This window comes from Armigeres subalbatus, chromosome 2, assembly GCF_024139115.2.
Source record: "Armigeres subalbatus isolate Guangzhou_Male chromosome 2, GZ_Asu_2, whole genome shotgun sequence".
NCBI lineage: Eukaryota > Metazoa > Arthropoda > Insecta > Diptera > Culicidae > Armigeres > Armigeres subalbatus.
Window position 1 is genome coordinate 421,238,086 of NC_085140.1, and position 18,125 is coordinate 421,256,210.

The 18,125-nt window shown below is 41.6% G+C and overlaps 1 protein-coding gene across 1 annotated transcript in view; it reads right to left on the bottom strand.

The window, feature by feature from the left end:
* Nucleotides 1–17,502, bottom strand: part of LOC134213445 (transmembrane protein 184C) — a 33,531-nt gene extending 16,029 nt beyond the window's left edge. The window contains exon 1 of the mRNA XM_062692504.1: nt 16,784–17,502. Within this exon, the coding sequence (XP_062548488.1) occupies nt 16,784–17,049 (266 nt within the window). The 5' untranslated portion in view covers nt 17,050–17,502. The remainder of the gene's footprint in view (nt 1–16,783) is intronic.
* Between the last annotated feature and the right edge of the window lie 623 nt (nt 17,503–18,125).

Below are 18,125 nucleotides of genomic sequence, written 5' to 3' on the forward strand. Positions count from 1 at the left end.
CAATGAGCATCCTCTTTTCCGTTTGCAACATTTATTATTCAGAAACATTCCAATCATAGGCATATCTTGTTTTTCTTGCATCACTAGAAATCATAAAATGTATATCATGTACCAAAACCCAATAAATTTGGTTGTGATGCGCGCGAGTAGTAAACGTTGAGGACGGGAAAAGAGGGTGTGTGTGTTATTACAATCTAACTCCCACTATCTGGCAGTGTCACCAGTGTTGGTAAAATCTCAAAATCTCAAATCTCATCGGCGATTCAAACCATGCGTGAGTAAAATCCCATCAGAATCATGGCCCAGAGATTTGCTCATGATTCGAATCGCAATTTGCATCATTGCATGATATTTACGTGTTCTTCATTGTTGAATGCATTGAATTATCTGTTTTTCGTCTAAAACAATGGCCAATAATTGCATATATAAACAAAACATACGCCTCGATTGCGTTTTGTCGCTTTTTAGAACGAAATCATTTTTCGGTGAGTGAGCGAAGCGATGCGATTCTGGCCGTGAAACTCAAGCGCGATGCTCCCCCTACAGAATCGCAGGCGAGTTAGCTCGTGCATGGAACCTCGATGATTCAAATTTGAGTCTGATTCTACCAACGCTGAGTGTCACTATGGATAAAATATTCGTGCAACCATTTTAATATTATCATTGATTCAGGGAGCAAGAAGGTGATAGCTCTATTGTAACTCATATAGCCCGTTTCAAGAACGTATGCGTTCCGAAGCTTTTGTCGTGTACAATAAGTACCGCATGATTGCACCCACGTATTGCAAAAATATCTTAAGTGAATTCACACTTCCTTCTGATTCAGGCGCGCATTTAATTGGACAAAATATTATAAGGCTGATAAAAATATTTTTATAAAATGTGTCCGGCTCCATTGTTCTACTTTTTGTGCGAAACACCGCACAAAAAGCAGAGTCCAAAAGCCAACCGCACTGAACGGCGACGGCCGAAACGATACTCTTGCGGACAAGAAAAGAGGGTGCTGACAAAATGATCCGATACCCTATTTTAACGTTCATAACCCAAAGTTTCAATATAATTGACAAATTGGTAGAGAATTTCCGAGTCGATTGATATATAAATCTCAAAAATCCATCGGAAGATAAAGGCGCTATTCAAGTTCAAAATCTTACATGATTTCGTGACGGTCTCGAATTTGGAAATTTTCATTTGTCACCCTGTATCCGAGTCTTCCCTTAGACGTAGTTTACGTCAAAAGGTATTGAGTTCAGCTACTAAATGCAATCGAGAATTATAGGTATAAAATACAACATGATCTAAATATATACGAATACAGTCGTTTGTTTATATTATCAAATCGATATTATTAGATAGTGATATAAGTATGAACTAAATAAGGGAGGAGTTGTCATATACTCAATTAGGAATATATTATATTCAGTGTGTCCCAATTCCTATCCCTTGTATCGATCTGTTAAAGATGACAGCTGTCATCCTTCTGATAGTAAGTACTAGGGATCCTATATTAAGAGATGTGCGAATACTTTTCCAAACGATTTAGCAACGCTGTTACTTTCGTAAACAAACGCTGCCAGCACTTGCCGCAGTGAAAAATGTTTAGGCTTGCACATGACTTTACATTCGAAGACACTTTTTGATTATTTTGTCTATCCTCTAGCAGTGCATTTTCGCTAGAATTAAAGAGCAATACGAATGAACACGATATAAGGCATCAACTAGACTACTTTCACTTACGAAAGCAAAACAAATTGTTTATTCGATAAAACTTTTCATAAAATCTATTTCACCAAAATCGCAATACCTTTCGATCTGCAACAATAACAATGTTCATTTGGCTCAGATTTTGACAGTTCTCAATGCTCGATTGGCTCAAGATGGCTGCTTTCGCATATCTCTGAATGTAGGATCCCTAGTAAGTACATAAGAGGAAATTGTATATAACCACAAGAGGTTTGCTGTTGTATAAAAGTAATAAAGATGCTCTCTTCTATTTCAACTGTTAACCGGATCAGTTCGTTTTTTATTGACTTAACAAGGTGGTCAAACTATTAGTCATGTAGAGAAAAGGATAGTGGATGAAAGCATCATATGGTCTATTCTCATGTACATAGGTGGCTAAGGTCTCAGTTAATCGTGACTCTATCTCTTGTTTTACCGTCTAGCGCTGATCATGAGTTCATTCCCTATCGGTCATTTACTGTGTTATAAGGTAGTCAACTAATTTTATTTGTCTTTCAGAATACACTTAGTCACGTCTCCTATGTCCTTCAATCTTTCTTTACATTGGAGTATGTATTATTTTTTCCTAACCCAAAAAAAATGAAGAGCGAAACAGGTTTGTTTATACGTTGATCCATGCAGTAAAAGTAAGAGTAAAATAACAAAGATTACTGAGAAGAAATAACGAATACAATCACCGTATATAATGCAAAATTAGTAAATCTACAGTATCTACTTTCACTACTATACTGAACTATGAACTACAATTGGTGCAATGGATGATCGTTTGCTTCCCAGTCTTTTGTGTTAGTATTTTGTTAGTTAAGACTGGTACTAGACCCTGCCGGAACCTCCGCAGCATATACTCAAGAAGATGTTGTTAGATCATGCGACACCTTCTCTAAGTATTTGCATGGAGGTATGATATATCAAGTGTTTAATTATTTTCTATATATTGGCAAAAAATACTCGACGCGTTTCTGTTAAATTGAAATGTTACCGGGATTAAAATACGTACTTCAGTACTGCTTATAGTGTGTACTAATGTGTACTAATAATACTAGCAATGTGTACTATAAAAGAACAAATTATTTCACAATTTTAACAATATGCAGACACTTGACTTATCAACGTTGACCTCATCATCCGTGGACAGGGCCCCCGATTTTATCAGTTTTCGACCCGATTTTATCACGCTTTCGGCCCGATTTTGTCACCCCAAAAAAATTTGTCATTCTTTTTATTTTCGTAAGTAATACTACTAACAACATTGATTTTCATGTAATAATTTTCACCGCCTGTCGTTTATTACAGGCACTCTGGAAAGATATTATCATTTGAGCATTTGATGATGATCCTGATAGCACCTGATAGCCAGCGCTGTTCGGGGTTTGTTCACGTTGCGAGGGCGTTGCTACAACAAAAGCAGTGAAAAAATGTTTCTCCATGACGAACATTGCAGCTGTGTTGTTAAATTCAACAATCGCCTTTGATGACTGATTTTGATGAGTAGATCTGTCATATTTTGTTTCGTACGGTTCATCCGTGACAAAATTGGTTCACGCGATATGTTGCACAGATTTTGCTGCATAAAAACTCGGTTTGTTGACATCTAAGATGTCAAAAAAAATTTCATTTGCAGTAAATTATTCAAAACTGTTCCAAGCGTTGATATTCAAAGATGATATTTCATGAAAATAAATTATATTTTAATCCTTAATTGTTATTCTAGGTCGATTAATGATGTTGATTCATGATGGCATCTGGTGTTCGTACTGGAATTCTACTGGAACTATGCTCTGAAAGTTTATCAGGACGTTCAGGAATTTCTGCGGAAATACTTCAGGAAATTCCACTAAAAAATCCTGCGGAGAGGTTATTCAGCAATTCCTTTTTAAGAAAGAGGGTTGTTATCTGTGAATTCCACCGGCAGACTGAAACCTTTGGTAGTTTCACCGAGAATTTCATCGGCAAATCCTCCGGGAATTTCTTCACAAATTCCTCCGTAAATTTCTTCCGGATCTTTCAGGATCTCCTCCGGGAAATCCTTAAGAATTTTTTTCGGAAATTTTTCCGAGGTTTCCTTTGGTAATTCCTTTAAGAATACTTTCGGGAATCCCAAAAATTCACTCGAATATTCCTCACATCACGTTGGGATGTTCTTCGGGAATTCGTTCCTGAACTGTTTCCGGGAAATTCTCCAGGAATCCATCCGGGAATTATTCCGACAATTCATTCATCCGCAAATTTCATTGGAAATTTTTCCCGAGAATTGCTTCAGAAATTCTTCCAAAAAGTTCTTCGGAAATTATTTTGGGAATTCCTTTGGAAGTTCATCCTGGAGCTCCTTCGTTGATACCATAAGGATTTCCTACGAGAAGTCGTTCAGGAATTTATATTCCTTCAAGAATTCTTCATAGAAGTTCTTCGGGAGCTCCTTTCGGGAATTCCTCCGGGAAATCCTATGGGAATTCCTTCGTGAAATCCTTTGGGAATTCCTCTGCGACTTCCTGTTCCTCTGGTGGTTCATTTGTGAATTCCTCAGGAAAATTCTCCAAAAATATTTCTTTGGGAATATACGCTTTGCAACCTTTCTTGGAATACGCTGGAGAATTGCTTCGTAAACTCACTTGGGAATTTGCTCGGGAATTCCATTGGAAATTCCTCCAGAAATCCGCCCGAAAATTCTTTTTGAAGTTTCTCTGGGTATACCTTTTTGAATTTCTTTGAGATTTCCTCTGGAAGTACCACCGGGAAATCCTGTGGAAATTCTTCCGGAAGTTCATCAACGATTTTTTTTATTTCTTCTCAATAAAGACAGGGACACCATCTTCGACCAAAGGTCGTACAGACTGAATACTTAACACCTAGCATGAGACAAAGGACATGACACATTACACCCAGTAAACCAGTGAAAGATTTTCCGTATCACGGAAAGTTTCCTCCTTACCGGGGAGGGAATCGAACCGGCACTCCATAGCACATGCTCCTGGGCGAATGACGTCGCTAACCGCACGGCCACGAAACCCACATTCTTCTAGGAAGTCCTCCGGAAATTCCTTCAGGAATTCGCCCGGAAGTTCCTCCAGAAATTCATCTGGAAGTTCCTCCAGGAGTTCGTCCGGAAGTTCCTCTAGAAATACCTCCGGAAGTTCCTCCAGAAATTCCTCCGGAAATTCTTCCAGAAATTCCTCCGGAAATTCCTCCAGGAATTCGCCCGGAAGTTTCTCCTGGAAATCGTCCGGAAGTTCCTCCAGGAATTCCTCCGGAAGTTCCTCCAGGAATTCTTCCGGAAGTTCCTCCAGGAATTCATGCGGAAGTTCCTCCGGAAGTTCCTCTACGAATTCCTCCGGAAGTTTTTCCAGGAATTCCTCCGGAAGTTCCTCCAGGAATTCCTCCGGAAGTTCCTCCAGGAATTCCTCCGGAAGTTCCTCCAGGAATTCCTCCGGAAGTTCCTCCAGGAATTCCTCCGGAAGTTCCTCCAGGAAATCATCCGGAAGTTCCTCTACGAATTCCTCCGGAAATTAGTCTAGGAATTTCTCCGAAAGTTCGTCCAGGAATTCCTCCGGAAGTTCCTCTAAGAATTCCTCCAGAAGTTTCTCCAGGAATTCCTCCGGAAGTTCGTCCAGGAATTCCTCCGGAAGTTCCTCCAGGAATCCCTCCGGAAGTTCCTCCAGGAATCCCTCCGGAAGTTCCTCCAGGAATCCCTCCGGAAGTTCCTCCAGGAATTCCTCCGGAAGTTCCTCCAGGAATTCCTCCGGAAATTCCTCCAGGAATTCCTCCGGAAATTCCTCCAGGAATTCCTCCGGAAGTTCCTCCAGGAATTCCTTCGGAAGTTCCTCCAGAAATTCCTCCGGAAGTTCCTCCAGGAATTCCTCCGGAAGTTCCTCCAGGAATTCCTCCGGAAGTTCCTCCAGGAATTCCTCCGGAAGTTCCTCCAGGAATTCCTCCGGAAGTTCCTCCAGGAATTCCTCCGGAAGTTTCTCCAGGAATTCCTCCGGAAGTTCCTCCAGGAATTCCTCCGGAAGTTCCTCCAGGAATTCCTCCGGAAGTTCCTCCAGGAATTCCTCCGGAAGTTCCTCCAGGAATTCCTCCGGAAGTTCCTCTAGGGATTCCTCCGGAAGTTCCTCTAGGAAATCGTCCGGAAGCTCCTCTAGGAATTCCTCCAGAAGTTCCTCTACGAATTCCTGAGGAAATTCCTCTAGGAATTTGTCCGAAAGTTCGTCCTGGAATTCCTCCGGAAGTTCCTCTAGGAAATCCTCCAGAAGTTCCTCAATAAACTCTTCCGGAAGTTCCTCTATGAATTCCTCTGGAAGTTCTTCTAGGAATTCTTCCGGAAGTACCTTAACCAATTCTTCCGGAAGTACCTTAACCAATTCCTCCGGAAGTTCCTCCAGGAATTCCTCCGGAAGTTCCTCCAGGAATTCCTCCGGAAGTTCCTCCAGGAATTCCTCCGGAAGTTCCTCCAGGAATTCCTCCGGAAGTTCCTCCAGGAATTCCTCCGGAAGTTCCTCCAGGAATTCCTCCGGAAGTTCCTCCAGGAATTCCTCCGGAAGTTCCTCCAGGAATTCCTCCGGAAGTTCCTCCAGGAATTCCTCCGGAAGTTCCTCCAGGAATTCCTCCGGAAGTTCCTCCAGGAATTCCTCCGGAAGTTCCTCCAGGAATTCCTCCGGAAGTTCCTCCAAGAATTCCTCCGGAGGTTCCTCCAGGAATTCCTCTGGAAGTTCCTCCAGGAATTCCTTCGGAAGTTCCTCCAGGAATTCCTCTGGAAGTTCCTCCAGGTATTCCTCCGGAAGTTCCTCCAGAAATTCCTCCGGAAGTTCCTCTGGGAATTCCTCTGGAAGTTCCTCTAGCAATTCCTCCGGAAGTTTCTTCAGCAATTCCTCCGAAAGTTCCTCAAGAAATTCTTCCGGAAGTTCCTTTATGAATTCCTCTGGAAGTTCTTCTAAGAATTCTACCGGAAGTACCTTAACCAATTCCTCCGGAAGTTCATCTAGGAATTCGTCCGGAAGTTCCTCTAGCAATTCCTCTGGAAGTTCCTCTAGTAATTCCTCCGGAAGTTTCTTCAGCAATTCCTCCGAAAGTTCCTCAAGGAATTCTTCCGGAAGTTCCTTTATGAATTCCTCTGGAAGTTCTTCTAAGAATTCTACCGGAAGTACCTTAACCAATTCCTCCGGAAGTTCATCTAGGAATTCGTCCGGAAGTTCCTCTAGCAATTCCTCCGGAAGATCCTCTGTAAGAAATTCCCTAAAGAGTTTTCGGAGGAATTCCAGCAAAAACTCAAGACGGAATTCCCGAGAAAAATTACCTAGGAATTCTTGAAAGAATTATACCCTCCCCCCCCAACAAGAGTACCCGGAGGAATTCTCAATAGAATTTTCGTAGGATTTCCCGGCTGAAGAGGCATTCCCCAAGGAATTCCCCATGAAATTCCCAAAGAAATTATCCAAGGAATTCTCGGAGAAATTCCCTAAGGAATTCTCGAAAAATTATTCGGAGGAATTCCCGAAAGAATTCCCGGAGGAATCCCCAAAGGAATTTCCGGAGGAATTCTCAAAGGAGTTCCTATACGACTTTCCAAAGCAATTCCTGGAAGATTTATCTAAGGAATTCTTGTAGGAATTGCAAAGGAATTCCCGGAGGAATTTTAAAAGGAATAATGGAGGACTTCCCAAAGGAATCTCCGGATAAACTACCATAGAGATTCCAGGAGAAATTCCCAATAGAATTCCTGGAGAAATTCCAGAGGGAATTCCTGGAGGAATTCCCGTAGGAATATCCGGGGGAATTTCGTAAGAAATTCTCGGAGGTATTCATGAAGGAATTCCTGTATGGCAGAGGTATGGAGGATTTACCTACAAGAATTCCTCCAGAAATTCCTCCAAGAACTTCTTCGGGAATTCCTCCGGGAGTTCCTTCGGAAATTTCTCCGAAAATTCCGCCAGGAAATTTCACGGGATTTTCTCCAAGAATTTCCCCGGAAATTCCTTCAGAATTCCTCCATAGTTTCTCCGGAAATTTTTTCAAGAATTTTCCCATGGATTCCTGCAGGAATTGCTTCGAGAATTCCTCCGGAAATTTCACGGGAATTCTGGAATTCATGTAGGAATTCCCATTGGAACTCCCGGAGAAATTTCCGAAGGAATTCTGGGGAGAATTTCTGGGGGAATTTCTTGGGGAATTCCTGGATTAATTTCCGGAGCAATTTCTAGAGAAGGATTTTCCGGAGAAATTCCTGAAGGAAGGAATTTCCGGAGAAATTCCTGAAAGAGGAAATTTTCGGATTAAAGGTAGCCTCACACCTCGGGAATTTGGTCCGCGGATTTATTCCCAATGGATTTTTGCATATGCGATGTTTTCGGGATTTGGGCACGGAAAATAAAAATCCCGGCCCCCTTTAAAATACACGGGGATCAAATTCCGGCGGAAAATTTTCCTGAGGTGTAAGGCAGCCTTAATGCCTGGAGGAATTTCCGGAGAAATTCCGGGAGGAGTTCCGGGGGATTTCCTGGTGCAATTCACATATGCATTCCCGAAGGAACTCCCGGAGGAATTTCTGGTGGAGGCAAGAATTCCTGGAGGAATTTCTGGTGGAGGCAAGAATTCCTGGAGGAATTTCTGGTGGAGGCAAGAATTCCTGGAGGAATTTTCGGAGGAATTCCTGTAGGAATTTCCAGAGGAATTCCTGTAGGAATTTCCAGAGCAATTCCAGGAGGAATTTCCGGAGAAACTCCTGGAGGAATCTCCGGATGAATTGCAGAAAAAATTCATGGCGGAATTCAACGTGTAATTTCCGGAGGAATTTCAAGAGGAATTCTTGAAGGAATTCAAGGAGGAATTCCCAGAGCAATTCCTGAAGGAATTCCCGGAGTATTTTCAGGAGGAATTCCTGGAGATGTTCCAGAAGAAATTCCTGAAGGAATTCTAACGGAATTCTCGAAGGAATTCCCGGTGGAAATCCTGGATGAATTTCCGCAGGAATTCCTGAAGGAATTCACAGATGATTTCCCAGAAAAATTCCCGAAGGAATTCTTAGAGGAATTCCTTGAGGAATGCTCTAAGAAATTCTCAGAGGAACTCCCTAACGAATTCCCGGAGTAGTTCCTGGAGGAATTCTCAGAAGAATTTCCAAAGGATTTCTTGGAGGACATCTCAACGGAATATTCGAATGATCAGTCAAATTTCCAGAGTAAAGGCAAAGTCCTGGAAATCTGGAAATTCTTCAGATAATCCAACGGGAAATATTCTACTGGGATTTTTTTAGAGGTTCTCCAGGAATTTCCTAACGAGTTCCTTGAGGAATTCTAGAATGAATTCCATGAGGGATTCCCGAAGGAATTCCAGGAGGAAGTCCCAAAGGAAATCCTGGAGCAATTTTCGGAAGAATTCCTGGAGAATGTCTTGGACCGATGACATACTGTCGCGTGAGCAAACGCGTCCAAGACAAATGGAATCCTTTTGCTGATATTCCACTTCACGAGTGCTAAGACGCGTTCGCGCACGCATATGTGACAGTATGTCTTTGGTCTTGGAGGAATTCCTGGAGAAAGTCTCATAGGAATTTCAGGAGGAATTCCATGACGAATTCTAAGAAGAACTCTTGGAGGAAATTTCGGAGGATTTTCCAAAGGAATTTTCGTAGGATTTCCTGGAGGAATTTCTGGATGATTTCCTTGAAGAATTTCCAGAGGAATTTCTGGAGGAATTCCTGTAGGAATTTCCGGAAGATTTCCTGGTGGAATTCGGAGCAAGGAATTCCTGAAAGAATAATCTGAGGAATTCCTGAAAGAATTACCTGAGGAGTTCCTGAAGCGATTTTCGGAGGAATCCCTGGAGGGACTTCCGGAAGAATTCCTGAAGAAACTTCCGGAGGAATTCCTAGAGGAACTTCCAGAGGAATTTCTGGAAGAACTTTCGGAGGAATTCCTGGAGGAACTTCCGAAGGAATACCTAGAGGAACTTTCGTAAAAATTCCTGGAGAAACTTCCGGAGGATTTCCTGGAGGAACTTCCGGAGGAATTCCTGGAGAAACTTCCGGAGGAATTCCTGGAGAAACTTCAGGAGGAATTCCTGGAGGAACTTCCGGAGGAATTCCTGGAGGAACTTCCGGAGGAATTCCTGGAGGAACTTCCGGAGGAATTCCTTGAGGAACTTCCGGAGGAACTCCTTGAGGACCTTCCGGAGCAATAGCTGGAGGAACTTCCGGAGGAGTTGCTGGAGGAACTTCCAGAGGAATTCCTGGAGGAACTTCCGGAGGATTTCTTGGAGGAACTTCCGGAGGAATTCCTGGAGGAACTGCCGAACTAATTCCTGGAGGAACTTCAGGAGGAATTCCTGGAGGAACTTCGGGAGGAATTCCTGGAGGAACTTCCGGAGGAATTCCTGGAGGAACTTCCGGAGGAATTCCTGGAGGAACTTCCGAAGGAATTCCTGGAAGAATTTCAGGAGGAATTCCTGGAGGAACTTCCGGAAGAATTTCTGGAGGATCTTCCGGATGAAATCCTGGAGGAACTTCCGGAGGAACTCCTGGAGGAACTTCCGGAGGAACTCCTGGAGGAACTTCCGGAGGAATTCCTGGAGGAACTTCCGGAGGAATTCCTGGAGGAACTTCCGGAGGAATTCCTGGAGGAACTTCCGAGAGAATTCCTGGAAGAATTTTAGGAGGAATTCCTGGAGGAACTTCCGGAGGAATTCCTGGAGGATCTTCCGGAGGAATTCCTGGAGAAACTTCGGGAGGAATTCCTGGAGGAACTTCCGGAGGAATTCCTGGAGGAATTGCCGAACTAATTCCTGGAGGAACTTCAGGAGGAATTCCTGAAAGAACTTCCGGAGGAATTCCTGGAGGAACTTCTGGAGGAATTCCTGGAGGAACTTCCGGAGGAATTCTTGGAGGAACTTCCGGAGGAATTCCTGGAGGAATTGCCGAACTAATTCCTGGATGAACTTCAGGAGGAATTCCTGAAAGAACTTCCGGAGGAATTCCTGGAGGAACTTCCGGAGGAATTCCTGGAGGAACTTCCGGAGGAATTCTTGGAGGAACTTCCGGAGGAATTCCTGGAGGAATTGCCGAACTAATTCCTGGAGGAACTTCAGGAGGAATTCCTGGAAGAACTTCAGGAGGAATTCCTGGAGGAACTTCCGGAGGAATTCCTGGAGGAACTTCCGGAGGAATTCCTGGAGGAACTTCCGGAGGAATTCCTGGAGGAACTTCCGGAGGAATTCCTGGAGGAACTTCCGGAGGAATTCCTGGAGAAACTTCCGGAGGAATTCCTGGAGGAACTTCCGGAGGAATTCCTGGAGGAACTTCCGGAGGAATTCCTGGAGGAACTTCCGGAGGAATTCCTGGAGGAACTTCCGGAGGAATTCCTGGAGGAACTTCCGGAGGAATTCCTGGAGGAACTTCCGGAGGAATTCCTGGTGGAACTTCCGAAGGAATTTCTGGAAGAATTTCAGGAGGAATTCCTGGAGGAACTTCCGGAGGAATTCGTAGAGGAACTTCCGGAGGAACTCCTGGAGGAACTTCCGGAGGAACTCCTGGAGGAACTGCCGGAGGAATTCCTGGAGGAACTTTTTCCGGAGGAATTCCTGGAGGAACTTTTTCCGGAGGAATTCCTGGAGGAACTTTTTCCGGAGGAATTCCTGGAGGAACTTTTTCCGGAGGAATTCCTGGAGGAACTTTTTCCGGAGGAATTCCTGGAGGAACTTTTTCCGGAGGAATTCCTGGAGGAACTTTTTCCGGAGGAATTCCTGGAGGAACTTCTTCCGTAGGAATTCCTGAAGGAACTTTTCCCGGAGGAATTCCTGGAGGAACTTTTTCCGGAGGAATTCCTGGAGGAACTTTTTCCGGAGGAATTCCTGGAGGAACTTTTCCCGGAGGAATTCCTGGAGGAACTTTTTCCGGAGGAATTCCTGGAGGAACTTTTTCCGGAGGAATTCCTGTAGGAACTTTTTCCGGAGGAATTCCTGGAGGAACTTTTTCCGGAGGAATTCCTGGAGGAACTTTTTCCGGAGGAATTCCTGGAGGAACTTTTTCCGGAGGAATTCCTGGTGGAACTTTTTCCGGAGGAATTCCTGGAGGAACTTTTTCTGGATGAATTCCTGGAGGAACTTCCGGAGGAATTCCTGGAGGAACTTTTTCCGGAGGAATTCCTGGAGGAACTTTTTCCGGAGGAATTCCTGGAGGAACTTTTTCCGGAGGAATTCCTGGTGGAACTTTTTCCGGAGGAATTCCTGGAGGAACTTTTTCTGGATGAATTCCTGGAGGAACTTCCGGAGGAATTCCTGGAGGAACTTTTTCCGGAGGAATTCCTGGAGGAACTTTTTCCGGAGGAATTCCTGGAGGAACTTTTTCCGGAGGAATTCCTGGGGGAACTTTTTCCGGAGGAATTCCTGGAGAAACTTTTTCCGGAGGAATTCCTGGAGGAACTTTTTCCAGAGAAACTTCCGGAGGAATTTGTGGAGGAATTTCTGGAATAAATGAACTTCTAAAAAACTAGAGGAAGAATTCCTGAAGAAACTTCCGTGGGAATTCCTGAAGGAGTTTCCTGAGGTATTCCTAAAGAAACTTTCGCAGACATTCCTGTAGGATCTTTCGGAGAAATTCCTTGAGGAAATCTTGAAAGAAATTCTGGAGGAATTCCTGGAGGAACCTTCAGATAAATCGCTGGATATAGTTTCTGAGGAATTCCTGAAGAATCTTCCGGAAAAATTCGGATTGAACTCTCAGAGGAATTTAGCGAATTGCCCACGGAATGCCTAGAAAGAATTCCCTGAAGAATTTCCGGAGGATATCCCAGAGAAATTCTCGAAGAAGTTCTCCAAGGAATTTTCGAAATGATTACAGGAAGAACTCCCGCTGGAATTCGTGAAAGATTTTCCACAGAATTTCCAGAAAGACTTCCTGGGGGAATTTCCGAAGGATTTTCCGAAGAAAAGATTCCTTGAGTCAATTTCCAAAGGATCTTCCTGAATTCTCCCAGAGAAATGCTTTGAGGATCTTCAGGATACATTACCTAATGATCTCCCGGAGGATATTTCAGAGGAGTTTCCTAAGGAATTTAAAAAGAAATTCCAGAATGATTTTCCGGAGAAACGCTCAATGGAATTCGTAATGAAAATTTTCTAAGGATCTCTCGGAGGAATTTCCGAAGGTTTTTCCAAATGATTGCCTGGCTAAATTTCCTAAAGATCTTCCTGAGGAATTCTCTAAGTTTCCCCCGGAGTTGTTTCCGAAGGATCTTTTGAAGGAATTTTTCCACAGCTTCCTCCAAGCATTTTTCAATTAGTTTCTTCGGGATTTGCTCCAAGAATTCTTTCGAGGATACATACACGAGCTCTTGCAGGAGTCACTGGAAACTTCCGGAGGTATTCCTGATGAATTTTCGAAAGAATTCGTGAAGAAGTAATGGTAAAAAATCCTGGAAGAATTTTCGTAGAAATAATTGGTACTATTTTCAAAGCAAGTTTAAAGAAAATATTGGAAGGAGTTTTCCTTATATTGCCAATAAGGATTCCAGAAGGAATTTATGAAGAAACTCTTAAAGAAATTACCGATGGATTTTGTGAGTAATGGTTTCTGAAAGTATTTTCGGAGATGATTTTCCAAATGTAATCTTATACTAATGACACACTGGTGGTATAAGTACCACGGTCTTTATCAAAGATAGTCTTGGAATAACTTTCTTGTTCTCTTGTACTATGGCACAAGTACCACAGGTGTGTCCTTAGTATTAGCAGATTTTTCGAAGATACCGTCGTCGGGGGTGACAATGGGTCAAATGGGGGTGAGAATGGATCACTGTTTCAACTACATAGTTTGCTTGTAGAATAGATTAAATGTATCTGGCAAGAGTACTAAATTATAAGAGACCTTTTAGAACGATTTTGTTATCCAACCTCCACATTGTCGGTGAGAGCGCTGACCCATTCCCCCTAGTCACCCCCGACGGCGGTATTACAAAAAAAATCCTCAAGGAATTGTTGGAACGAGTGCCGAAAGAATTTCTAGAATTCCTGCCGATATTTTTGGAAAGATAGATGTTAGATTACCGATGGATTTTTTGATATTTATTTCAAATATATATGGGTTAGTTACCATTTCCATTAAATCATAAAAATAACATGAGCTGATTATAGCGTTTGAACAATCTCATACTGGTTTCGGAGATATCTTGAAGCTTTTCAATTAATTCTTTTTTCGAATAGGTAGCTAAAATGGTACAGGCATTAAATCTTCGTGTTCCTAATGGAAGTAGGGCTTACGGACATGGGGTCCCCATTGTTGGTTCATCTTTTCGAGTAGTAGAGATGTGGTGGAAATTGAAGATGAATATCTGCCATCCTCTGCAATGCTTTCTCCATGGCCATAAAGTTGATAAGCTCCCATCTAGCAGTTGCTTCAAAACGCCCAGTACGTCAATGCCTGTAAATGTTGTGCTTCCGTAACAAAATGTCCACCAAAAGCAGCACCGGTTCCGTGGCCAAGACCGATGAGTTCATGGAAGCGTGTTCACGTTGATTTTGCTGGTCTATTCAACGGAGTGGACGCACATTTGAAGTGGCCTGAAGTTGTGGCAACGGAGCGAATCACAATCTCTGGCGAAGCATCTTTGCTCGGCTGGGAATGCATGAAACTCTCAAGAAGTTCTGCAGTGATAAGAGCCCTAAAATATGTTTGTTACATTTTTAAAACTAGCAAGAAATGTTACAGTTGCCTACCTTATGTAAGTATTCCGCTCCTTGTTAGGTAGGTGCAAGTCGTAACTATTCAATTTATAAAGGATAGTGGAATTCAACCGAGTATTTGAAGCTCTATTAGCGCGAAACAACTTTCATTCTGCTCTCTATTCCGGTGAAAACAAACGAACTGTCAAAATATGTGATGCCTTCTTTTTCTGTACACAGAAAAAATAAAGAACCTAAAAAAAAAGTTTAAAGCACTCATTTTTGAGTACGAAGTTCAAATTTTTAACTCAATATTAGGTAGTTTTCTCACTCCCTCTCATGAATGATATTATAAACAAACAGAGCTGCATCGACCCAACGTGTGCTGCTCCGTGGAAGAAGCTAAATTTGAGTTGTTTTCATCATAGTCTCGAGTGAGTGAAAATAACATAAATTTGAGTTGGTGAAACTTCATAGTGGGTGAAAATTCAACACGGGAGTAAAGGCAAAGTACTCACCGGATTTTTTCGCATTTTACTTATTTTTGACTTCTTCCACGCAAGGGCAGATTTGAGTGAAAGGAACCGTAAAGTAAGTTGTTTCGCGGTTCCGTGTACTGCTATTTACCATCAGCCCATCACAATCCACCCTACGATGGATTGATGTGTTGCATGGTGGATGCAAATGAACTTTTTATCGTGTAGCACGACATCCTTGTGACAACATCAGCAAACTCATCAAAAAACGATAAGTTGAATTTAACAACACACCTTGCACTTTGTTTACTGAGCAGATAGATAACTAAGATCGATATCCCTTCATATCATCAGTATCTTTGCTCAGAAGATCGAATGATGGGATTAATTGCAATGCCTGTTATTACGAACGACTTTTGAGTACCTAGGAAATATTCTGTAACCAATTTCGACAAGAAATAACGGGTACCGTTCACGTATTTGGCTTTTCCAAGGCATAAAATGATACATATTTGTGGAATGAATTAAAAAATTGAAAATATTTTTTTTACAATTTTGTCACATACCCTGTTTTATCACCCCAACCACCAGGGCGGTGATAAAATCGGGATATTGCTGTATTGATAGATCAATATGTAACAAGCATGCATAAAGCATACAAAATGCATATGCTACATATATGCTTAATTTGTTGCGTTGCGTCGATTGGCATTTTTGTTACTCTTTTTCGAAGAGATTGTACAATAAACGAAATAATCAGATGAATCGACCTAATGTCTAGCAATAACAACATGTATGATTCATATTTCAATCCAGTTCAACCGGACAAAGCAAAGCATAAAAATAAAATACCATCTTTTTTATGAGATAATGCAATGCGAGTCAATAAATATAAATTATCAGCTAACATTATAAATGTTCTAATGACCTTGCAGGGCTGTGTCTTAGCTTCAGTGGGAGTTGATAAGCCACAGAAAATAGCATTATCTCATGTAGATGATATATAGTCATTTGGTTCATAATCATTATCACTTCCACAAACATGATGTGACCTGCTCATAGAAAATAAATCGTAACAATTTGCAAAGACACGAACTTGGTACGGCAGCCAAAGTACAGCGTCATACATCTTCCTTGACCTGAAAAATAGTTTATAAGTACCAGGTTTACGTTATTACTAATAAATTACAAATTACAAATTTACATTTGACACACGATGGAAACTATGGCCAATATCTTCACTGAAGCAATATTTTGCAGTATTGGAGGTAATAAATAGTTTATTACGTCTATTGTTGCAATTGATCATATAAGACATGAAAAACAAGAATAATTCACAATAGCTGAGGGTGTGTATACTTGTCTGAGTTGGTGAGTGAAGCCTTATCAGTGCGAACCGCCGAAAGAGTTTACTTTAGTAAGTAAACAAGAGCAGACAGTTTGCTGTTTAGAAATCAGGACTGTCTTCAACGTCTTCAAGTAATGCCAAGAAAAGAATAAAATAATTCGGCACAATGGCATTGACTATCAATAAAAATTTATTATTCCATTCCTCAGTTGAAGCGAATGCATATCAAATTCTAATATCGCATTTAACCTTTGCCACCACCGTAACAAACCAAAAGCAATGGGCATCTATATCGAAACCAGCATAGGTGTAGGAAGGTGATATATTAGGTCATTCTTTAGATAACTCTTATCGAACAAAATCAATTGCTGCAAATATGTATGTACAAAACGGTTACGAAATGCCATTTCATCGGATATATTGGATTTTGATTTTCAGTTTTCCAGTTTCATCATAACATTTTAACTGCACTTCCATGTTCGTGAACCTTGATACGCCTGTTTTAAAAGCAAACAAGTCGAACTGTCTCATGCACAACAAATCACGTCAGCAAAAGACTGATATTTTTACGTACCTGACGATGGGTTTCTGCAGGATTGGCTTCGTAAAATGTACAATATGTTGTGTAATTTGCCGTATAGAAATGGGTATGGCCGAAAGGACAAACAGCCCTCCGATGAGAATGAGCTGATCTTTCCGGGAGAAGCCATCTTTGACAGAGTTGACGATCAGCAGCGGCACTACGATGATCACAAACAAGACGTACACGGCGGTCAGAAATGGCCGGATCCAGGTACGCCATTGGGAGCAGCAACCCTGCAGCACAGTCGGTGAACACATTCCTCCCCCTCGAACGCACTTGTTTTATTTTTTGTGGTAATTTGATTATTACTTTGAGAACGTCCTTAAATTATCATTTCTTGAAGGAACCTGTCTTCGCATTCAATTGATCGCCATTCTCGCGTAACTTTCATTTTCTTCTAAGGGCATTTGTTTTGTATTTTTTTCACACGGCTGCTACCCAAATATTTTTTTCGCAGCTGTAAATTTTCTCTTTTCCTGTTGGCTGTTGTTCCAATTTATTTTCCAAACTACACTTTACGAACTTCACAAATAAATGCATTCACTTTTTAACAATGCAATGAAATTGATGAACTTTGCTATACGTAACACACAATGCACACAATAAACCACAATATTATTCGATTGCTTTTTTTTTGTTAAATTAAAATGCATTCGCATCAGATACGTTCGACGATTCTGATCAAACTTGTTTGTTTTTTTTTGCGATGCAATTATTTTGTTTTCAAGAGTATGACTTTTTGCTTCCTCTCTCGGCGCAATGAAAATGACAGGTTCTCTCACCATCAAAACAACAAAAGGAATTATCCTAAAGGTCGAAAACTATGAGATCGAATACACGGAAAGTATTTATTTGGCAGTGCGAAAACAAAAAGAGCTGGGTGTTTTTTTTTATTTCACCCGGCATGCGAGGGATCAGGACGTCTATTTAAAAATTATTATTAAAATATTAAAACATAATTTAATTCACTGAGGAAAATGGTCGTATGATTTTCAATCAAACCCCTTATGAAAATTTGCCACAAGGAATCGGTATGAATTTCAATATGTTGCCTTATGAATGATTATTTTCATTTAAAAAAAGTACAGTGCGGCAGCCTGGGTCCGAACCATGGACGTCGGGGACGAGAGGCCGGCACACTGAGGATACTGGTCGTAAGAACATCATACGTTTCTCTTTTGAAATTTCGCCACAAGAAAATGTATTGATTTTCATACGATTATCTAATGGAATGCATTTCATACGACAATCTTATGAAATATTTTCAGTTTGTTAAAAAAAAGTGTAACACCCACCCCATGTATAGGCCACACGCCCATCGACGCTTGAATCA